This window comes from Pinus tabuliformis, chromosome 1_1 (genome assembly GCF_031772625.1).
Source record: "Pinus tabuliformis cultivar Carrire ecotype Pingquan chromosome 1_1, CPIR1, whole genome shotgun sequence".
Lineage (NCBI taxonomy): Eukaryota > Viridiplantae > Streptophyta > Pinopsida > Pinales > Pinaceae > Pinus > Pinus tabuliformis.
This window is the reverse complement of record NC_142297.1, coordinates 216,316,567-216,341,268: the sequence shown is the minus strand read 5'-3', so window position 1 is coordinate 216,341,268 and position 24,702 is coordinate 216,316,567. Positions and strand designations below refer to the sequence as shown.

Below are 24,702 nucleotides of genomic sequence, written 5' to 3'. Positions count from 1 at the left end.
TTTTGAAAGGGAATCTTCTTTAGTGGTGAACTCTTTGTAAATTTGGGAAAAGGTTATGTATCAGAAGTGGATTTTACCTCCAAGAGTTTTTGAATAATAGATGCCAAGGCTAGGTTAGTAATCTGACATCTACTGTTTTCTCAGAAAATAAGCGGCTTGGAGTCACCAAGTGTTAATTTTCACATCTACTGTGATACTCACTGTTAATTTTCATTGGATCTACCACCTGACACCTTATTACCAAGCAGATTATAATCTACTGAAAAAATGCATGACTTATTTCTTAATACAATTAGCGGAAACAAAAATTAAAAGGGGAAGAGGATCTCAGTGACTGATTACTTGATGACTTTTAGATGACTCATGATATACATTTATTATATTTTTTGTTGATATTTTGACTCTTGAGAGTTGAGACTCAGACATGACTCAAAATTCAAGAGTTGATTCACTATTTTAATATGTGATGTAGCACTAAACTTCATATACATATTATATATTAGCTTACTTTACATGTTTATGTGGAAATGCATTTATTTGATGTTGTGGATACTCTAGATGTTAAAAGAAATTAAAAAAAATGAATAATTTTGTGTTTTTTTTTTAATTTTGTCGACTTTTTCAAAAAACTCCCGACTTTGACGAGTTTTTCAACTTTTGGATCCTTGCCGAATTAATCCCGACTTCGACTTTTTCCACATTGTTCTCTATAGTCTTGAGTAGATCAAATTTGTTCCTCTAAAGTTAAGTGCTTTTATTTTATCTTTTGTCTTCTAAGGTTTACTGCAAATGGTATTAGAGCTCTTTCTTGGGCCAAAAATTTGAAGAGTTGCTTTTTTCTATTTCATAGGTTTTCAAAGGGAAAAAGAGGGTTGTGACACATAGATCAATTCTTGTAGCTTTCTGTGTATAATTTGAATAAACTAATCACAAATCTAAGTTTCTCTAGAAAAAACACCTAATTTCAAAGGAAAAAAATCGTTGAAATTGAAGTTTGGAAGCGAAGATATTCTTGATTTAAAATCAACCATCTTAGGGATTTTTTGTTACAATTACAACTTTATTTTGGGTATTTTAGAGCATATAACCTTTACAGGTTGCTTAGATTAAAGCCAAATCAAATCCAAGTGAAAGAGCACTATAGTAGTTTCAAGTTGACTTATTATATAATATACTTTTGATGTGTATTCAGAAAGTTGCGACCCTTTAAATTCACTGCCTGAGGCCCCTAGCTCTCATACCTTTGATGGATTATGGCATTTTATATGGACATATCAGCCCCCATGATTGAGGAATATCCAAGGTTTTATGTAAGTTATTTAGAAGATGAAACATGTGGAAGGAGTCTCTCTATAAGCTATCTTGAACTTTGTATGGAATATGAAGAGCATATCCAACAAGGTTGCTCAAAAGTAGAAGAACTTTAGCATCCCAGGGCAATTGGTATAGAGCAACCCGGTTTGGAGCACAAAGTATAGAAAGTACAAGAAGCCTATGAAGAAAATCAAAATGTTAGAACTTTGGAGACATATTGAAGAGGAGTGTACAAGAGATATATATGCTTGGGGTGATTTATAAGAGGCTTGTGAAGAATGCTATATGGATAGATGTAATTTCTTGGACAACAACACTTTCAACTTCTCTTTGATGATTGTATTCAATCATATGAAGAGAAGATCGTTGAGGGAAGTCAAGAGTAGGTTATGACTAGTAGTTTTCAATTTGCACATTCTCCAATGTTAGTGTTCCTTCTCACTTCGCTACCAACCATTTGTAGTTATGTGGATGATATTTTAGACATGTATGGTTCTCTCTATTTGGATCCACATGTCCATGGTGTGCACTGAGAGAATTGCATTCAATGACTTTTCACACTCAAGAGTCATTATTTGAGAGCTAGCATGAGCACTTGGACATGGGACCGAGGTTTTATGGGCGAGCTTCCTAGACTACTACAACATTGAGGCTAGTAGTTGTACACGAGACTCTAGCTTATGAACAAGCTTCCAAGACTATATTATTTAGTAGTTGTACATGGGACCTAGGGTTATGGACAAGCTTCATGGACTACTTCAATGTTGCCACTGATCCTTGTACATGGGACCTTGGTTCCCTAGACTACTTCATTGTTGTAGTCAACACTTGTACATGACACCTTAATTGATGGTTGTACATCTTCAGTACAATCATTAGGGGCAACACTTTTTTTTTGAAAGGGTTGAAGTGTTGTGATCCTCCTCAAGGGTGTAAGGGAGGGGTGGTGGTTGGGATGGGGTTGGGTGAAGGAAGGGACTATTAGAATAATAATAGTGTAATTATAACAGCCATTCAATGCAAAGTGGACTAGGAATGTTATTATTAAATAAGGCCCACTATTAGTTAGAATGGAATAAATGTAACATGGCCTCATGAAAGAAGGTCCACCAAGTAGTTAGTGTTGGGTTATGATTAAGGTTTTCTAGTCTGCTATAGATAAGGATGGAGTCCTCCTTATGAAGGATGTATTGGAGATTAGCTTATCAGGAGGTTGCCTCCTTGAAGAGACAAGTGAATAGGAGTAGATTCCTTCCATAAAAGGATCATTGTAAGGTATTTCCCTACCTTAAGGGTTTTAAATATTTAATAAAGTGTTAGTGACTTTTTGATATCTTGTTTGTGATCTGCTTTTTTAAGGGTTAATGATCATAACACTATTCAGTCAACGTTAGATTCTTTTCCATCCACATCTTAACCATGTTGACATCCTTATTATTATGATCAAAGCTATTCTCACTTTTTACCTAGGTCTTGAAATTTGTATTGGTATGCTAGCAATTCTTTTTACTATGCTTTAGAGGAGTAAAAGGAAAAATCTTGGATTAATAATGTCTATTGGGGTCTATTGTGGTTGGATTGGCATTTGGTTTTAGTACAATTTGAGCGCTTGTGTGAGGATTTCCTATCAACTTGTATCATCCATTGTATAATCGTAAAATCCTCAATATTCTTTTTGATTTGTCGATTGTAGCAACAATCCATACGTTTGGCAACTTAAATGGTGCTTTATTTGTTGCTTCTGTTTGGAACTTGTGCACTTCATGATGGGAAGACCATCTTAGCACGTGTTATTTGGAGCATTTGCTAAATTTTGACCATCTTTCATTAAAAAGGCACGTGGCCAATGCTCTTTGATCTCTGAAAGGAAACATTCCTATTGATCTTTAATGCTTGAGCTTTGTCACATCGTACACACTTTTGCATTGGATGCATGCACTTATGATTTTCACAAAGAGTTGCGGGTTGGTGCACATTGTCTTTAAGTGGAAGAAGATCACCATATCGTACGTGTTGATAGGGTTTTCCTACTTTGCTAATTATAGGGGACTGAGACGAGAACATTTTTCTTGGGTGCCTCATCTATTGTGAGATCCAAGGTCAATATCATCACCTGATTTAGGGGATCCTAGAATTCCCTCTTCATCCCCTTTAGATGTTCAAAACCATAGTCATTCGCCTCATACATAAGGGATGCTTTCAAACTTAGATCTTCTTCACTTACATTGCTCCCGCCACTAGGTAGACACAAATATCAAGAGGACAACAACTCTACCTAGACTTCCAAATTTGTGAGATCATGGGGAGACATCCAACATCCACCCGTGTGACCTTTGTGGTGGTGCTGTGTTCAAGTTTGGAACATATATTTGGTCACAACAAACATTCCTCTTCCTTCTCCTCTAGATCTCTATATAGAATGACCTCATCTAGGTAGTTTGATGCAACACATACCTACTCCTCCAAAACTTCTAGCTCCAACTCTTGTTTGTTTGGAAAATTTTGCATTAGGAGCTATTTTAATTTTTAATTTTTTACCTTAGCTGATAGGAGAGATTCACTTACGATAAATACCAACTCATAGGTCAATAAATTCCTCTTCTTATCAATAGGTGGTGGCACCAAGAGACCTTAATCACTCTTCTCAGGAATTCTCAATTGAGACATTCTTCTAGGTTCTCGATCTCTTGATAGTGATTCTTTGTTCTTTTTGGTTTCCAACTATGTATCTCACCACTGGGTGATAGACTTTAGATTTAGGTCTTATATATATCTATATATGAACTATATTTGCACTCCAACTTGTGTTTTGATTGTGATGTATTTAGTAGTTCCTTTGACCTATTTATGGTCATTCCTTCAGAAATAATAAATAATTCTGTCTTAGCTTCACCAAGATTCTTGGTTTGCATTTTTGGAGCCCTCTAGTTGATCTTCAATTCTCTTGCCTTAATAGCTCTCTTGAGCTTTAACATGATTTTTGCCATCTACTATGTCATTTTTGCATATTATTCTCTGACAACACTATGGGGATTTGATTGCTTACTTCGACAATTCATGCAATGCTCTTTTAAATTTGTGTTTGCTCATTATTTTCCAAAGAGAAATGTGTGAAGGTGTTTTGAAGGCTATAGCTTGGAAGTGGGAATCTCTGTTTAAACTTGTGTTTGCTTTGTTGTTTTCCAAAGAGGATGTATAATTGTGTTTTGGAGGCTATAATAATATAATTCTACATATGGATTCTCCATCGAGAGTTTTTTTGCACCTTGCCATAGTCAAGTCATCGTTTTGAGAATTGGATATTGTTGTGTTCCCTAGCCAATTAAATTTAGAGAAGTTTATGTATTGTTTATTTAGCCAATTGCTTTTGTACCACAACTTTTCCCAAGTGAATGTTAAGAGTGTATGTTTGTATGTTATCTTTAGTTTGTCAATACATATCTATTCCACCTTTTCTTTCTTTATCCCCAAATCAAGCTTAAGGGGCATGTTGGAGCTTATGTGGTTAATCTCAACTTAGTGGCCCCTTTTGTGGTCAGTAATGCCATTTATGTTAAGGCTCTAATGGTCTTCCATTGTTGCGGTGGTTAGAAGTTGGCCTTAGTGGTCCTATATTAAGAAGGTAGTTAGAAGGTGGTCTAGTGGTCTGTAATTAATGCAACAACCAATAAAAGTTAATCACCAGATAAAGGGGTCATTTACCCCGTTGTAATTTCACACCATGGAATTATGTTATGAAAGCAATTCTTTGGGGTGGAGTTTTCCAACGAGGATTTACTCTATAGATCAGGTGTCTTATCGTTTATGTAATGTGTGTTGAGAAATCAATGCTAGTAGAATTAGGGTTAGATTTCTCTTTCTTGATAATTACTTGTGAATTATGTTGGCTTCTTTTACTTATTTGTCATATTATCTTTCATCAAGCAATTACCAAATTATGTGCGTATGAAGATCACAAAAACACAAGACACAAGATGTAGGCACTTCGCCAGGGCAAAACCCCTATCTAGAGGAAACTCAGTCAAAATCTCTTCCTTCAATAGTTTTCTTGAGACTCTTCAACCCAAACACATACCTCCTCCAACCACCAAGTCAACCTTCTCTTCCAGCAATTTCGACCTTGAAACAGGACACTTCGATCCAGCAGCAGCTTCAACTATACAAGTAAAACTTCGATCTCCCAGAGAAACCCAAGCGAGAGAGAGAGAGAGAGAGAGATAGCCCAAAACTTAGATTTTCTCATTTCCTTCCTCTTTCTCCAACTTCGCATTTCTTGTAACCCCCTCTTCCTTCTTTGCACTTTTCCAGCTCTTTCTTCTGGATGTCGAACTTGTGAGTGAGTGAGAGAGTGCTCCAAATGAATTCGATCTCCTTGTATATATAGGCTTGAGGTGAGGTCGAATTGCCCTGTTTGAGACCGACTTGGTGTGGAGGTGTCAAATACCTATTTTGACTCAATAATAAATATTTTTACATGATTCAAAAGCCCAAGAAGGTTATCTTTAAATGGACAATGACTCTAATAACTCAGAATAAATCCTAGAAGTCCTCAATGGGGACTTTGACCTAAAACATGATGACCCAAGCACGAAACCCATGCTTTAATCAGTGATTTTGATAATAATAATGTTACTTTTAGTTAACAATGGTATGTTCTTTACTTAGCACAATTTACTTCAATGTTCCTTAGCAGCCCAATAACAATTTCCAATTTCCAATAGCAATAACAATAATCACATTGATAGTAAAAGCAGATAGAACATAAAACAAACTGTAGAAGCCAAGCCAAGACAAGAGGACACCAAATTTGGCAGATGCCAGGGAAAAACCCAATGTGGGGAAAACCCTTTGATCAATTTTTCTTTTTATTAAATCAAAAGTTTAGCACAGAGAGAGAGAACAAAAGTCAAATAGACTTGCCCAATACAAAGTCAAAACAACCCTGTAAATTTTTGCAGTCAAATTTCAGCCCTAACCAGAAAGTCAATGTTGGTAAAATCAGCAACAAATTTTCCTCAAAGCAGCTTGGTCTTCCTTGGTCAAACTCAGCCTGATCAGGAGGTCAGTTTCAGCCCAAAACAGCTCGGTCAATCTCGTCAAAGGAGAGAGAAGACTACTGTAGTTTTTCTGCAGTCAAACAACAATCAATCTTGAAGTCAATGTAGGCCAACCATCCCAAAAATCCTCTGTTTTTGTGCCCAGTAATGTAGCTTGAGAAAATCGAACTTTTGACCCAAAAACCGAAGTCAAACTCAGTTAAAAACACCTTGCTCAGCACTAGTCAAACCTGTCCCTGAAGTCTGAAATTTGGCATGTAATTTTGCCCAGAAAATCGTCGTCCTTGCTACACGTGTGAGAGAGAGAGAGGCTGCCCAATAATTGTACGAATCAATCTGATGAAGAAAGAGAAGAATGTGTGAGTGGTGAATGTGCCAAATGAGGAGTGAGGTCTCTTGTATTTGTAAAATTATTTGTGGGTGAAGAGACACATCCATTGGGCTTCTTGAGCCTACATGAAGATGAGGCCGACCTGAACAATTTGAACGTGTGGGCATAAATTCAAAATCACACTTCTTCTTGTCTGAATGAGATGATCTTTATATCAATCTTGGACCTTTTGAAAAGAGGAATCCAAAGTAATCATCATCTCCATCAAATGAGCTGTCCCAAGATGGAATTTGGCCCTAGTTGCCAATTTTAACACTTCCTCTCAACTAGGGAAAATTCCACCTGCCAATCCATCTGTCGTCATCATGCCATCTTGTCGTCATGTACCATCTATGTCATCTCATCAATGCTATCTCATCTTTGTCATCTCATCTTTGCTCTACTGAACCATGAAGTAATAATGAAGAAGAATGGGTCGAGAGTGAGTCACAAGACCTTAGCACTCTCCATTGACAAAAGTCAGTCCAAAAGTAGAACCTCAAATGATCCCAGATCAAGTTGTTGAACACCATGCATCCTAGACATAGGGAGTATGACAATACACAATGCGTCCATTGGTAGTGCTATGGTCCCTATCCACGTTTCCCAATTCATTGGACATATGAGAGGTACTTCCCATGAGTCCCAGACTACATGAGTAGGATGTATGCAGGGGCATCAATAGGAGAAGGTGAACCACTCATCCGGCTCATATCCCATATGAGAAGGTGAACCACTCATCCTATGCATATGTCAATCGTAGGGGAAGGTGAACCACTCACCTTTCACACATGTCACTATGAGGTATCACAGGGGAAGGTGAACCACTCACCTATGGTCGCTCATAGCTCCAAGAAGTACCCCAAGCCCCAGGAGCTTTCAAAGTTCAGTGTCCAACTCAAGCGGGACCCTCATCGGAGGGTTTTTCCACGACTCGAGGTCTCTCTCGGAAGGTTAAGAATTTGACCTTCCCCAAAGGCTTCGTGAGGATATCTGCGATCTGCTCATCAGTCCTGATGTGTTGGAGCCTTATTTCTCTTCGTTGTACCATATCCCAGATAAAGTGGTAGCTGATATCAATGTGCTTGGAGCGGTCGTGGAACACAGGATTGTCTGAAAGGCGAATCTCACTTTGGTTGTCGCAAAAAATCACGGTGGTATCCAACACATGTTCAAATAGCTCACTAAAGAGCTTCCTCAATCAAACAGTTTCACAATAGGCCATACTAGCTGCAATGTATTCGGCTTCGACGGTGCTTAATGCAACTGATTTCTACTTCTTGCTCATCCAAGAAATCGAATCAGACACTAATGAGAAGCAACATCCAGACGTGCTCTTATGATCCACCACACGGCCAACCCAATCAACATCTTTAAATCCATGCAGCCTCAAATTCCCGACAGTGTATCTCAGTCCATAATAGATTGTGCCCCGAAGATATCTCAATAGATTCTTAGCAGCAATCCAATGTATGTGATGAGGCATGACCATAAATTGACTCAACGTGTTTACAACAAAGCATATGTTAGGACGAGAGTTTACCAAGAACATCAGGGCCCCCACAAGTTGTCTATATTTGGAAGGGTTCATCAATTCGGGCTCAACAGTACTTCCACATAGCTTCTTGAAGTTGAGTTCCATCGGAGTAGACACAAACTTGCAATCCACCATCCCACATCTCTCAAGCAACTTCACAATGTATTTTCCTTGAGAAAGGAAAATCTCACCTGGCTTTTGCCAGACCTCCAGGCCTAGGAAGTAGTGCATCAATCCTAGGTCCTTCATCTCGAATTCGGAAGCCAACTCCCTCTTGCATTGATAAATGAGAGGGTCTGCACCTGTCAGAAAGAGATCATCCACATAAAGGACTAGAATGAGAGGTTTGTCATTCTCAACCTTGAAATATAGGTTAGGGTCGACATCGCTCCTTGTAAATCCTAGCTTCATAAGATAGCTATCAATCCTCTCATACCAAGCCCTGGGGGCTAGCTTTAGCCCATAGAGGGCTTTCTTCAACCTGCATACCTGTGTCCTACGATCTTGTACTTCGAACCCCTCAGGTTGTTCCAAGTAGACTTCCTCCTTAAGCGAGCCATGAAAGAAGGCAATGTTCACATCCATTTGGTGCAAGCTCTATCCTTGAGAGGCAATAAGAGAAATTATTGAACAGATAGTTGTATATTGCGCAACTGGTGCAAATATCTCATCATAGTCCACCCCTTCCTTTCGAGACAAGCCTCGAGCAACAAACCTGGCCTTGTATTTTTCAACACTCCCATCAGCTCCATGTTTGATTTTGTAAAGCCATTTAGATGTGACCACAAACTTGTCCTTGGGTCTAGGAACCACATCCCAGACATCATTCTTCATGATGGATTCGTACTCCTCATTCATCGCGTCCTTCTACATTTGGTGTTTCACGGCTTCTTCAAACATACAAGGCTCAGATTAAACAATAGTACTCATAGCAACAAGGTACCCTTGATACCTGGTGGGCTTCTTACTTTCACGAAATGTCCCTCTTGGAGCAATATGCTTTTCAACATCTTTGAGAGTGTCTTTGAGCCACAACGGTCTTTTCCTTGAGGTAGAGGGATCACTAGGAGGTGGATCAATGAGATCCATCAGAGCTTCAAGGAAAAGACCATTGTGGCTCAAATGGGGAGATCTCTGGCTTTCCCAAGAGCAATGTCTTCATTGAATGTGACATCATGGCTTACTTCCACATCTCGTTGACCAGGCGCATAGATTCTATATGCCTTTGAGTTTTCACTATAGCCCACAAAAGTTCCTTTCTTCCTGCAAGCTCCCAACTTGTTTCTCTTCTCTTTAGGCACATGAAAATAACGGGACCAACAAATATTCTAAAATGAGAAACATCAGGTTTCTTACCAGTGAAAACTTCTTCGGGTTCTTGAAATTCAATGCTTAATGTGGACACTTGTTTTGAACATATACGACGATATTTGTAGCTTATCCTCATAAGAACTTTGGTAGACCTAGATCATGAAGCATGGCACGAGTGGCTTCCATGATCATTCGATTCTTTCTTTCAACAACTTCATTTTGCTTGGGAGTGTATGCAACGGTTGTCTCCCTCTTAATGTCAGCTTCTTTACAATAGTCATTGAGTTCATTTGATTCATATTCGGTCCCATTGCTGGTCCTCAATATTTTGATCTTCTTCCCTGTTGATTCTCCACCAAGGCTTTGAAAGCACAAAACCATTTGAATACTTCATCCTTCTTCTTTAAGAAATAGATCAATGTTTTGCGAGAGAAGCCATCCACAAAAATAGTATAATATAAGTATTCCCTTAAATGATGTTACGGGCAACATACCAGATAGGTCAGAATGGACTAGTTGAAGAATATCAAAAGTTTGACTTTTGCTCGAGGGGAATGGTCCCCTTGTAAGTTTCCCAGCTACACAACCCTGACAAACACCTTCATGATTCATGTTGAAATCGAGCATACCTCTGACCATCTTCCTTACCCCCAAGTAGGGCTTTGTAATGAAGGTGGACAAATCTTCGGTGCCACAATTCAGATTGAAGAGAAGTGTTGCAATACATGGCTCCCAAAGGACTTCCTCCAACTTGATAAAGACCATCAACCCTAAATCCAAGTCTAAATGCATGTTTAGGGTTTTTTTGCCAAAGACGTACCTTTCCATCAACGAATGCTACCTTGAAGCCTTTATCTTCCATTGCAGAAATAGATACCAGGTTCTTCTTCAAATCGGGCACATACAATACTTCTTGTAGATGAATGGTTTGACCTTGAATCAAGTGAAGAGTGACAATGCCTATTCTTTCATGGGATAGGTGGCATTATCTCCAATTATGATTTGTAAGTTAGTCTTCTTTTCAACCAAATTCGAGAGGGCCTCTTTGTACCCAGTGAAGTGACTTGAGGCCCCACTATCAATCAACCAATGATCTAATGTATCTGGAGGAGAGGCAGTAGATAAAGCAGAAATAAGATAAAATTCATTTGGTTTTTCTACAACATTACTTTCCTCATACTTGGAATTTCTTGATCTTTTGGGAGGACGACCATTTTCGTATCGAGCGTGGGAGCATTCCTCTTTCCTTTGTTGTTGAACTTGTTGTTCCTTTGATTGCCATTGCCTTTGTAGTTGTTGTTATCATCATCCTTGGAGTGTCCTTCTTGTGAGGACACTCTCTAGCACAGTGGCCAAACCTGTTGCAATTATAACATCTTCCTTTTCTTCCTTCTTTGAATCTCGACTTAAATCCTTGACCTTGTTTCCTTGGACCAACATTGTTCTTCCTTTTAGCATGAGCGGAGAAGGCAGTAGGATCATTTCAATTTGAGGGCTTATCTCTCTCCATCATCCTTATTTCTTCTTGAGTGCATCTAGCCAATAATTCATCAAAACCTAGAATCCTGTCATTGTTGAGGATGGTGGTGTTAAACACATCCCATGCTCTTGTAAGACCTCCAAGTGCAATAAGAGTGAGCTCCTTGTCACCAACAATTTCTCCAATAGATAGAAGATCATTCTTGATTTCGGTAATCCTCATGAAGTAGGATTGAATGGACTCTCTTCTATCCATCTTGATGTCTTTCAAGTTGTTCTTGAGAAAGAGGACTTGATTTGAATTGTTTACTTTGAACATCCCAACCAGCTTGTCATACATTTCCTTAGATGTTTCCAAATCATAAATATAGGCAACCAAAGGCTTGTGAATGGAATCTACAATAATTTTCTTAGCTTTGACCTCACCTTTCTTGTACTTTGTTTTTGCAGCAACGGTGCATTTGAAGGAGGCTCCACCATTCTTCCCTTTACATAGTCCATAGCATCATTCTTTTCCAAAGTCAAATCCAAAGACATCTTCCATGCATGATAGTCAGATTTGAAGTATGATGTAGTTGTCATTGAAGCTAGACCAATATTCTTGTCCAACAACTTTCCTTAGTGATCGATTTTCTTACCCTTGCTTGGGCTTTGTCTTCACCTGGGGTCTGATACCATGTTAATTTTAGTTAACAATGGTATGTTCTATGCTTAACACAATTTACTTCAATGTTTCTTAGCAACCCAATAACAATTTCCAATTTCCAATAGCAATCATGATAATCACGTTGACAATAAAAGCAGATACAACATAAAACAAACTGCAGAAGACAAGCCAAGACAAGAGGACACCAGATTTGGCGAACGCCAGGGAAAAACCCCAATGTGGGGAAAACCCTTTGATCAGTTCTTCTTATTATTAATCAAAAGTTCAGCAGAGAGAGAGTACAAAAGTCAAATAGACTTGCCCAATACAAAGTCAAAAAAACCTTGTAAATTTCTGTAGTCAACTGTAATAAAATTTCAGCCCTAACCAGAAAGTCAACGTTGGTCAAATCAACAGGGAATCTTCCTCAATTCAGCTCGGTCTTCCTTGGTCAAACTCGACTTGATTAGGAGGTCAGTTTCAACCCAAAACAACTCGGTCAAACTTGGTCAAAGGAGAGAGAAGACTATTGTAGTTTTTTTGCAGTCAAACAATAGTCAACCCTAAAGTGAACGTAGGTCAACCAACCTAGAAATCCTTGGTTTTTGGATCCAAAAATGTGTTGAAAAGTGTAACTAGGTTCGGTTTTCATAATGATATGTAATTGTGATTTTTGTAAATGATGAAAAATAAAATTATTATTGGCTTGCTTCATGGGTTTCATGAGCAAGGGATTTTATTTTTAGATGGCTCCCATTGTGAGCCTTTAGGATTTGTTAAAAGAATCATTGTCATGTATGAAGAGCCCTTTCTTGGGGATATTACAAATGTATATGAGTCTATAGAAATGTCTAGAAGCCCTCCAAAGACAAGCACATGGTTCTCCTATTCCAGTCGGTCTCCAGATAAAGTATATGGCACATGTTAGTTCACCTAATTAAAGCTACATCCCTTTGTTGAGGTCATGTTGGCTTATATATATATATATGGGGTTACCACTATATATGTGTGTGAAGGGTATTCACATTTCCACAGAGAAGTATTCAGACATCTCTTTGTAGTTCGGATAAGGTGGTAGTCAGAAGTTCAGACATCTCCTTGAATTTGGGTGGACAACTAGTTTGAACAGATCAGATACTATTACAGTCAAGGGAATTTGGATCCCTCTAAAATACGGGTAACCAAGCACAATGACAAGTTTAGATCCCTGTGTAATTCGATAGGAGACTACATTGATGCATACAATTCAATGTCATGTCTAAGAAACACAGTTTCAGAAAGGATATAGAAGCTACAGTTACTTGAAGAAGTCACAGTTCGGTGCCATAATGAAGATTACTATTCAATGCTATGAAGAAATTGCATATCACAGTGATTTGGTGGGATCTCAGTAAAGGTCTCGGTGCTACCTTAAAAGGAAAGATATCAGTGCTATCTCAAGAGAAATGGCTCGGTGCCATCATAGAAGTAAGGTCTCGATAATATGACAGCAAGGAGGTCTCACTGTAAAGGAGATCTCGATGTGAAGACAGTGAGAAGATCTTAGTGGTGATAATATCTCAATGCTAAGAAGGTCGAAGTGGAAGAAGAGTCAAGAAGAAGGCTGATTGTCCAGAGAACACGTGTCTTGGTCTTCGAGTGGCAAATAGGTCAAGGGTCTTGGTTTTGGTATTCGTCAATTGGAATCTCTATAAGAAGAATTTGTATGAGTTTTCCTCTCAAAGAGAGAGGTTTTGGCGCTCGCTAATAGGCTACATTCTGTGTCTCTTGTCTATTTATGTTCATGCATTGGTAGCTGTTTGATGAAGAAGAACATTAATAACATAAAGAAGAAGATCCTAATCTAAGGTGGTAAAAAGCACTCACAAGAAGTTACTAACAAAGAGAAATCACCTAACTAATGATGCCCTAGATTTCTCAACACAATGCGGCCCAATAAAATTGAACTTTTGACCCAAAAACCGAAGTCAAACTCAGTCAAAACACCTTGCTCAATGCTAGTCAAACTTGTCCTTGAAGTCTGAAATTCAGCCTGTAATTTTGCCTAGAAAATCGTCCTCCTTACCACACGTGTGAGATAGAGAGAGGCTACCCAATAGTTGTACGAACCAATCTGATGAAGAGAGAGAAGAATGTGTGAGTGATGAATGTGGCAAATGAGGATTGAGGTCTCTTGTATTTATACAATTTGTTGTGGGTGAAGAAACACATCCATTGGGCTTCTTGAGCCTACATGAAGATGAGGCTGACCTGAACAATTTGCACATGTGTGGGCATAAAGTCAAAATCACACTTCTGCTTGTCCGAATGAGATGATCTTTATATCAACCTTGGACTTCTCGAAAAGGCGAATCCAATGTAATCATCATCTCCATCAAATGAGCTATCCCAAGGATGAATTTGGCCCTAGTTGCCAATTTTAGCAAATATTTTTTTTCTTTTTCATTCTTTTGATAAATGCATTACATAATGACTCAAATACATTTATGAAGACCGAACCTAGTTACATTTTCAACACTCCCTCTTAACTAGGGAGGTATTCATTATAGCATATACAAATACAAGGAAGATCTCAAACCATATGAACTATGAAGAGTTTAGGCACTACAATGCCATGGACTAGATTCTTGACTAAGGAAATCTATCCAAGGTCCTCCAACAATTTAGGCACTCACAATGCCATAGACTAGATTCCCGACTAGGTCAATCTATCCAGGTGGGACTAAGATGGACTAAAGCTTTCAACCTCTCCAGGTACCTCAGGCTCACTTGCTAACCATCAACCCAAGGATCTAGGTGCATATCCGAGGTTAGAGCTCCATGACCAACGCCACTTTCCCTACTTCGGGAACTAGACATCAACACATAGTGCCGGTCAGATGTCCTCCTAGACAATGTGTCTTGCCGGTCAGAAGTCCTCCTAGACAATGTGTCTTACACACAAAGCCTCAACAAATCTCTTCCAAACTTTTATCATCATCAACAAGATTAGCAATATCAACTAAACCAAGCATGCTTCTAAGATATTCAAACTTCTTATGAGGAAGAGACTTTGTTAGTATATCAACTACCTGATCGTCTGTCGGGACACACTGTAGCTTCATGATCCCATCCTGCACCAAGTTCCTAATATAGTGGAACTTATTATTGATATGCTTCGTCCTAGCATGAAACACATGATCTCCAGACATCGTGATGCAACTTTGGTTATCACAGTAGGATTTAGAGGCTTCTCAAACAAATCTGTCAGATGCGTCCTCAACCATACAACCATTTTTCCTACTTCACATGCAACCACATATTCTGCTTCAACACTACTCAAAGGAATGGGATCTTGCTTTCTACTCATCCATGAGATCATGGCAGATCCCAAACTAAAGCATCCACATGTGATGCTTCTTCCACCGGTCTCACTACCACCCTAGTAGGAATCTGTGAAATCAACTTGACTTCCTTGCTATTGTACTTCAGGCAATGATGTATAGTGCCACGAAGGTATCTCAATATAGGCTTGGCAGCTATCCAGTGATCATGATGAGGCTCCAACTGAAACTGACTAAGAATGTTCACAACAAAGCATATATCTGGCCTAGTATTTACCAGATACATCAAAGAACCCACCAACTGATGATAGGAGGTAGGATCCACGAGACTTGAGTCAGAGCTCCTCAACTTCTTGAGATTGATGATCATAAGAGTAATCATGGGCTCAGAGTCCATTATCCCAAATTTCTGCAACAACTTGATGATATACTTTCCTTGCCCCAAATATATCTCCCTAGGATTTTGCCATATTTCCAGACCTAGGTAATAGTGCATCAGTCCTAGATCCTTCATCTCAAATTCGACTACCAACATCTTCTTGCATTCTTGTATCCTTCGCTCCACACCTGTAATGAATAGATCATCCACATATAATATAATAATAACTGGCTCATTATCCACAACCTTGATGTAGAGATTTGGATCAACGAAACTCTTCATGAACCCAATTCTTAGAAGGTATGCATCCATTCTTGCATACCGTGCTCTAGGAGCTTTCTTCAAACCATATAGAGCCTTCTTGAGTCTACAGACATGAGTATCTTTGCTATTTACTTCAAAGCCTTCGAGTTGTTCAATGTGTACTTCCTCATGGATGGTCCCTTTCAAAAATGTTGTCTTCACATCCATTTGATAGATATTCCATCCCATTGTAGTAGCCAATGAAACCAAAGGTCTAATGGTAGTATACCTTGCAGCGGATGCAAAGGTTTCTTCATAATCTATGCCTTCCTTTTGAGAGAAACCCTTTGCAACAAATTTGGCTTTGTATTTGTCTATACTTCCATCAACAACGTGCTTGATCTTGTAGATCCATTTGGAGGTGACAACCGATTTGTCACTAGGTCTAGGAATGATTTCCCAAACCCCATTCTTCATGATGGATTGATATTCTTCCTGCATAGCTTTCTTCCATACTTCTTGATAAGCAGCTTCTTCAAATGTAGATGGTTCGTCTTCAATTAGTTTTGTCATATATGCAACATATCCAGAATATCTCTTTGACCTTTTGCTTTCTCTAAAGGTTCATTTCACAGATCCATGTCCTTCAACACCTTCAAGAGTAGCTTTTAACCAATTTGGCCTCTTCTATGTGTTCAGTATGATCACAGGTTCAATAGCCTCACTTGGTCCTTCTTCTTCTTGAATTGTAGATGGATTGTCGGGTTGTACTTCTTCTTCTTCAAATATAGGTAGATCTTCGTCATTAGAATCAATAGGAATGTCCTTGGATCTTTTGTAGGCATGATTTTCATCAAATATAACGTCCCTGCTTACTTCAATGTGTCTCCCTTCCTTGATGTAGATTCTATATGCCTTTGAGGAGAGACTATAGCCAACGAAGATCCCTTTGATGCTTATTGAATCTAATTTCTTTCGTTTGTCTTTTGGAATGTGGATATAGGCAGGACTCCCAAAGATTCGAAGATGGTCCACACTTGGCTTCTTCCCTGTGAATGCTTCCTCAGGTGTCATATTTTCAAGAATTCTATGAGGACTTCTATTTTGAATATATACGGTTGTCATTGCTGCTTCTCCCCATAGAAATTTTGGTAAGTCTTGATCAAGGAGCATTGTTTGTATACCTTCTTCAATTGTCCTATTCTTTCTTTCGGCCACTCCATTTTGTTCGGGATAGTAGGGAACAATAAGCTCCCTCTTAATTCCTGCTTCTTTACAATATGCAATCAATTCTTTAGAAGTGTATTCCCCACCATTGTCGGATCTCAAAGTCTTTATTTTTCTTTCAGTTAGGGTTTCCACTTCACATCTAAACTCCTTGAATTTCTCAAATACTTCATCCTTTTTCTTGAGAAGGTAGAGCCATGTCTTTCTAGAGTGATCATTAATGAATCTCACATAATAAAGATGACCTCCAAGTGATTTTTCAAACATAGGTCCACACACATCAGAATGTATGAGGTCTAATATTTCTTTAGACCTTGTTTCACTATTTGAAAATGGTTTCTTGTATGTTTTCCCAAAGAGCATCCCTTGCAAACTCCTTCATGATCTTCTTTGATATCGGGGATGCCATGAACTAGTTGATTAAGAGTGGGAATGACCTTGTAGTGAAGATGACCATATCTTCTATGCCATAGCTCAATGGGATTGATTTCCATATGAACTAGGGCTTGAGGAGGTGGTGTAATGACTCTATATAAGCTTCCTTCACGAACTCTAATAACCCTAGCTTTATCAATACTTGAATCTTTTCCCCAAACCAAGACCTTTCCATCAACAAAAGCAACTCTATCCCCTTTATCTTCTAAGCAAGAAATTGAAAGAAAATTCTTTTTCAAACCTGGAACATATAGTATGTTGTTGAGATGTAGCTTTGCTCCATTCTCCAGCTTCAAAGATGTTGATCCCAGGCCTCTAACATCACAGCTTTTGTTGTCTCTCAATTCCACTGCATGAGAAGATGGTTCCTTTGATAGAGTTTGAAGTTGTTTACTTTCCCCTGTCATATGCCTTGATGCTCCACTATCAATCATTAAGTGAAGTGGTAAGTGCAGATAAGAACCCTTGACTTTTGACCTTGTTGAATAAGTAGTAGACAATCTTCTTGATCTACCGTCTTGTAGTATTGAATCCCATTCTTATCATACAGGGGGAGTAATCATTTCCTTCAAGTCAATGAAGTGATCTTCAATCTTCTTTGACCTTAGCTCTGATACCATGTTGAGAAATCAATTCTAGTGGAATTAGTGTTAGATTTCGCTTTCTTGATAATTACTTGTGAATTATGTTGGCTTCTTTTATGTATTTGTCATATTATCTTTCATCAACCAATTATCAAATTATGTGTGTATGAAGATCACAAAAACACAAGACATAAGATGTAGGCACTTTGCTAGGGCAAAACCTCTATCTAGGGAAAACCCAGTCAAAATCTCTTCCTTCAATAATTTTCTTGAGACTCTTCAACCTAGACACATACCTCCTCCAACCACCAAGTCAACCTTCTCTTCCAGCGATTTCGACCTTGAAGCAACAACTCTTCGACCCAATAGATGGCAGCAACAACTTTAACTATACAAGAAAAACTTTGATCTCCCATAGAAACCCAAACGAGAGAGAGAGAGAGGGAGAGAGAGAGAGAGATAGCCCAAAACTTCGATTTTCTCTTTTCCTTCTTTCTCCAACTTCGCACTTCTTCCAACCTCCTCTTCCTTCTGGATATTGAATGTGAGTGAGTGAGAGAGTGCTCCAAATGAATTTGATCTCCTTGTATATATAGGCTTGAGGTAAGGTCGAATCAATGTTATTATAACCGGACCGGAATCGGTGGATCTGGACGGTCCGACCGTTTTTGGCCCAAAACCAGTCTGAACCGGAATTGGCCGGTTCGGTACTGAACCGACCGGTTCTGTAACAGAACCGGCTGGTACCGAACTGGTTGGTTCAGGACTGGTTTTGTTTTGTTTGTATCTTCCCAAGTCAACGTAAAAAAATTTCCTTTTTTGATTTTTTCAATTGGTTGGCTGACTTCTAATTCTCCCCTAGGCCAACCTAATATTCAAGCCTGTGGTCCTATTATTGCTATGCATTTCATGGTAAGTAAAAGTGACATTCTCTTTAATCTTTCATTTCCATCTTTTTACTTAAATTTTTAACATTACCATGAAATGACTCAGGATGTTTGAGAGTGGTTCCAACGTCATTGGATTTCATACAGAGAAGGTAGAATTTTAGATTTACTCAAAATCCAACAGACTTAACAATTTTTCAGGATATCAGGATTTCAATATTTCCATTGGATTTTGTCATGTACGAGGGTAAGGAACTAGTATTTAATAAAGAGCACCAATCCCTCTATGTACTTTGATGATAGTGGCAATGGTTGTTGAACTCCTCTACTAAAAATATACCCATCACTCAAACAAAATCTTGACTTGACATGCTACGTTTTTTCTATCTTATTTTAATGTTTAGAGGGTTATATTGATGACAAAGATCCCAATATAGGCAATGATTGCAGACTTAGATGCTACTCATTCTTCAAATGAGGATGAGGAGGATGATCAGGATGATGATTCTGATGATGACATTGACAATTAGCACTTGTAGGCTGTAGCTGTAGTATTGTAGACTATAGTATCATACTATCATGTTATTTTGGACTATAAAGGCCTTTTAGAGCTTGCTTCTTGATGTTTTTTGGTTCAACGATGTTTTGCACTAAGTGCTATTTTGGTTATATGCACTATTACTTGCTATATAAATGAGAACTTTTGCATATTTGTGTATAAATGGTTTGGATTCATATGGATGCACATGAATATATATGTTTTTCTTAAAAATATGAATATTTTATGTGTTTTTGGTAAATGATTTTTTTTTAGTTGTTTTCGTTTTTTTACTGGTTCTGGTCTGGTTCCCGGTCCAGAAGGTTTTTCGGTTCGATCACCGGTTCGGTTTTGATAACATTGGGTTGAATTGCCCTGTTTGAGGCCGACTTGGTGTGGAGGTGTCAAATACCTAATTTGACTCATTAATAAATCTTTTCACATGATTCAAAAGCCCAAGAAGGGTCTCTTTGAATGGACAATGACTAATATAACTCAGAATAAATCCCAGAAGTCCTCAATGGGGACTTTGACCTAAAACATGATGAACCAAGCATGAAACCCATGCTTTAATAAGTCATTGTGATAATAATACAAATTTTCTTTTTTCATTCTTTTGACAAGTACATTACATATTGTCTCAAATACATTTATGAAGACCGAACCTAGTTATTTTTTCAACAATGTGCTATTGATTTCTCTTAGGATATTGCCCTATACCTCTAGCAAAACGACATGAAATACAACAGCTTCTCATCTTCCTTAATGAAAGCCCAAGTGACCGTGCTCACTGAATTTAATCCTTGAAGTTGATATCAAGCAAATGTCATGGTAGCTGAAAAAAATCATTATGTTTGGCATTAAATTTGTTTAATTTTGGAATTGGACGGCTAAGTTCAGATGAGATTTGAAAACAAATTTATATATTTCCTCAAACTTAATGTCAAATATTCTCATATCATTTTGCACTAACGATTTGTTTTTGAACTTCATGATCCTTGAACACGGACCAAGCAACTTAGACAAAAACTACTGGAAAAATTCCTTAGACTGATTATATTATCAGGTATAAGTTTTAACTGAACCAAGGAGAAGACTAGGTGAACCTCAAAACTTGCAATGGAGATGGACAAATATTGATCAGTGTTCAATTGGATGTCCAAGTTCCAATATAACAAACTCGGGAGATGGAATTGAACCCTAAATATTTGTGAGCCTATATCTGTCTTGATTTTAAAATTTTGTGATAATTTGATGGATTAGCATTCATTTTCAATCTTTTCAGAATTTATGCATTTATTATGTTGCAATAAGTTGTCAGTTTTCCCTTTGGGTTGCGCATATTCAAGCCTTCCCCACAAATTTCGAAGCCCATTTTTGGAGTTCTTAACTAAACATGTTTGCAACTTTGCATAGTAAACCTGTCAAGATTTTCCAGATTCTTTAACATTTGACCAGAAAAACTTGAGAATTGTGGTATTGTGGCACTGCCATAAGTTATGGGTCTTCTGAAAATGTGAATTGCAGAGTTGGCACTTCAATTCATTGATCTGGAACATAGTTCCAACTTAATGTTTCTGCATAAGCATTTTATGATTAACCGTTACCTCATTGTATGATGTGCCAATATTTTTAGCTATAACTAACCTGAAAGTATGAGCCATGAAATGAGAACAATTTTGTCATTTTTTCCTCATTTCTGAACTTGATTATGGTGTATTTTCTGGCATTGCACATTTCATTAACAACCCCCCCCCATGTTTTCACTGTCGCGTGCTGTAACTATGATGTGTTGAGGATTGCGAATTTTCTTCTCCATCCATCTATCAATCTGATATCTGAGCTTCAGCATGTTGCAATTTCCATGATTGTTTGATTTTGGGTGTAATTTCTTGTTATTTAATTGGCATTTTGTGGCTTTATGCATTTGTTCTCAATGTTTCTATCATTTAGCAATGCATTTTTTCTCTATATTTTTGGTTTGTGTATCTTCCATGTATAATATAACTGGTCAACATAATCCAGAATTTAGATTCTGATTATGGAATGAATTATAGCAGGATAAGGCCCCGTGTTTTCACTATCACATGCTCTAACTATGATGTGTTGAGTGCAATTTTTCTTCTCCTTCCATCTATCTATCTGATATCTTGAGCTTCAGCATGGTGCAATGTCCATGATTATTTGATTTTGGCTGTAACTTCTTGTTATTTAATTGGCATTTTGTGGTTTTATGCATTTGTTCCCAATTTTTCTATACTAAGTTACATTTTTTTTTCTCTACATTTTTGGTTTTGTATCTTCCCTGTACCTGGTCAACATATTCCATTCTTTAGATTCTGATTATGGCATGATTTATAGCAGGATAAGTCCCCAGGCTTCTTTTCGTTAGAGTCTTTTTTTGAAGTATGTAGTCCTACTCACCATCAACTTTGATGCTATCCACGTGTCAATGATGGGCATATTGGGTGCAACTCTGATGTTGAGCTTTCCTGAGAAGTCTGTTTTCAGCAATATGAAAATCCAGATTGATTTATAAGCAGTTGTCTATAACGTGATTTTTTGAAAGCCTTTCCGGCGGGTTTTTCTGGTCAAAATCCAGCAGCAATTTATTGGAATCACAAGTTTGATAGCTAGTTTCTGCACAATCAAAGCGTCCCAGGGGTTTTTCAGGGTGCTGAATCCAAATATGCAGTTAAAAAACCATTTTAACTGCAACAAATCAAGATTTAACCTCAATTTCTTCCGCTGGATTCCGTCACCGGAATTTCCAAAAAGTCGCATTATAGACAACTCCGATTTATAATGTCACGAGATACCTTGAGGGACTACTAATTTTGTCAAGTTGGACTCTTATGTGCAGATCAAGTCTAAAGGAGTGACAATGACTGCATTACTTGCAAAAGCCACTGCCCTTGCTTTAGCCAAGCACCCAGCAGTCAATGCAAGCTGCAAAGATGGCAAGAGTTTCACCTACAATAGCAAGATAAACATTGCAGTCGCTGTGGCTATGGATGGAGGTCTAATTACACCCGTGCTTCAGGATGCAGACAAGGTTTAGAATCTAGATCATATAGAATTTAGCACTCAGCTTCTGTTATCTCAAATTCAAATTTTTGTTACATTGTTTTTTAATGGTTCAATTTTTGAAGTCTGAGCAGTATTGTGCATTACTTCCAGACTGAAATTTTGTGAGTCTAAACTTTTCAGAGTTTGTATGTTGCATTTAGGTTGATATATATACTCTCTCTAGGAAATGGAAAGAATTAGTAGACAAGGCTCGTGCAAAGCAGCTTCAGCCTCAGGAATATAATACAGGTTTGTGAAATGCATTATGAATCTGTTCTGCTTATTCGTGTTCCAGATCTGCTTCGATTTTCTGATCAAAAGAGAATTTCCCTGCCTACTATTTGGTAGCTTTTAACCATTCCCAACACAATGTCGTCATTATAACTGTTTTTGGCATCCTACACGTTGAAGTAGATGTGCCTTGAGTTTCACAAGGTCAACTGTAAAAGCTTAAATCTTATATGCCTGAGCTTTTTGCAGGAACTTTTACTCTATCTAATTTAGGAATGTTTGGCGTGGATCGTTTTGATGCAATCCTGCCTCCTGGTTCTGTAAGTAAACCGTGCATTATTGTCGTCAAAGGGTTCAGTTGATTCCATTTTCAAAGGGTTCAGTTGATTCCATTTTCAAGTCACGCCACACAAGTTTTCACTTTGTTCAAGGCTAACTATTAAAGTGCATTTTCGAATGTCTGACAGGGAGCAATTATGGCTGTGGGGGCATCCCAACCAACAGTTGTTGCAACTGCTGATGGATTAATCGGTTTGAAAAACCAAATGCAGGTATAAATCTCTCTAATTTTTATGATTTAAAAAGTGGTTGTCATTTTAGACTTTGTTTGGTTCATAAGGAATCTGGAGATTTTTAATCAGCTTCCTCATTGTCAAATAGCTATCTAAAAATCTTGAGCATCTCAATGTGATCGAGTATCTTTATTGTATTAGAATTCTCACTCAAAAAATTGATCATGCAATTATATATATATATATATACTGTCAATGCTGTCAAAACATATTAAATGAAATTCAACATGCACTGAAGCTTGTATTGGCATCAGACTGAAGGAGGCATCTAATATTCAACTGTTGTCTTTCAGGTTAATGTGACAGCAGATCACAGGATTATATATGGTGCTGACCTGGCTTCCTTTTTGCAAACACTTTCAAAAATTATTGAAGAACCCAATGAGCTCACTCTGTAGACCCTTCTGAAAGGACTATGTCCTGTCTTGACCCACCATTATAGGTTTCACATTTCTACATTTTTTGAGTTTACAGTTTTTCTTGTGGCGGAGGGAATACTCTTTGATGCTGTTTTCATGTGCACATGGTTATTTCAGGCCTGCCTTGTTTGAATAAAAGGGTAGACAATTCGAATATACGTGGTGGCATTCATTTGATGTTATCTCATTCAAAAATCACTGTGAAATGTGATTGAAATAACGTATTTCAATATTGATAATGCCCAGAGTTTCAATTCTTTTTTAAAATAAAGGAGTTTTGACAAATCATCTTATTAGTGTGAAAAGGGTCAGCGAGGATGATGGCTTTTCGATCATCATTTTTGGCTTTTATCTTTTAATATGCCAACAATTGCATTCAAGGAAACTCGTGTCTCTATAGCAGGCATTTGGGATGATAACGGGCACATTTCATTGCTACCTCAAAATGTATTAAGATTATTTTCCAAGGTTGGTGTCCTTGAAAATTAATACATCATTGGTTCATGTCCGGAAGAAAGTGAAATAAATGACCTCATATAACCAAATGTTTTTCAAAATCAGTTTCTCTGTTGTCCACTGGTTTTGGATAGATGGTAATTGGGTGCTCTGTGAAAGCACTCTTTAATCTGAAGTCATTGGTTCAATTCCCTGCCCTGATCGGCTGATATATTGGACATAATTGGACATGATGAAGACGTAGTCTTGCCAAACTTACAAAAAAAAAACAATTTCCCTGTTATTGCAAAAACATGCCTTTACTCTCTCCAGTGAAATATTATATTATACCATCTTATTTATAAATAAATGGATGTTTATCGTGTGGGTGACTTCCATGCTAATAGAGCAACTGCAAATTGACTCTGTATGTTCCAAATACTGAAAAGTGATACAACCTTGTTTTGACCAAATATCTTATTAACAAACCATCCCGATGTGTTTATGGTTAAGATGGATTAGACAAATTTGAAAGAAGACATTTTAAAATAAAAGAAGAGCAAGTAATTTGCATTTCCTGGAAAGCTGCAAGCTGTTCCAAGATTTCTTGGCAATCTATGCATATGTAATCAAATGTTCTTATAAT

At 37.8% G+C, this 24,702-nt stretch overlaps 1 protein-coding gene across 1 annotated transcript in view; it reads left to right on the top strand.

The window, feature by feature from the left end:
• The window catches only part of EMB3003 (2-oxoacid dehydrogenases acyltransferase family protein), a 51,236-nt gene extending 27,177 nt beyond the window's left edge, over positions 1-24,059 (top strand). Inside the window, exons 2-6 of the mRNA XM_089391817.1 lie at positions 22,194-22,385; positions 22,561-22,648; positions 22,880-22,950; positions 23,098-23,181; positions 23,496-24,059. Coding sequence (XP_089247943.1) covers positions 22,194-22,385; positions 22,561-22,648; positions 22,880-22,950; positions 23,098-23,181; positions 23,496-23,600 — 540 coding nt within the window. The 3' untranslated portion in view covers positions 23,601-24,059. The remainder of the gene's footprint in view (positions 1-22,193; positions 22,386-22,560; positions 22,649-22,879; positions 22,951-23,097; positions 23,182-23,495) is intronic.
• The last annotated feature ends 643 nt before the right edge of the window (positions 24,060-24,702 follow it).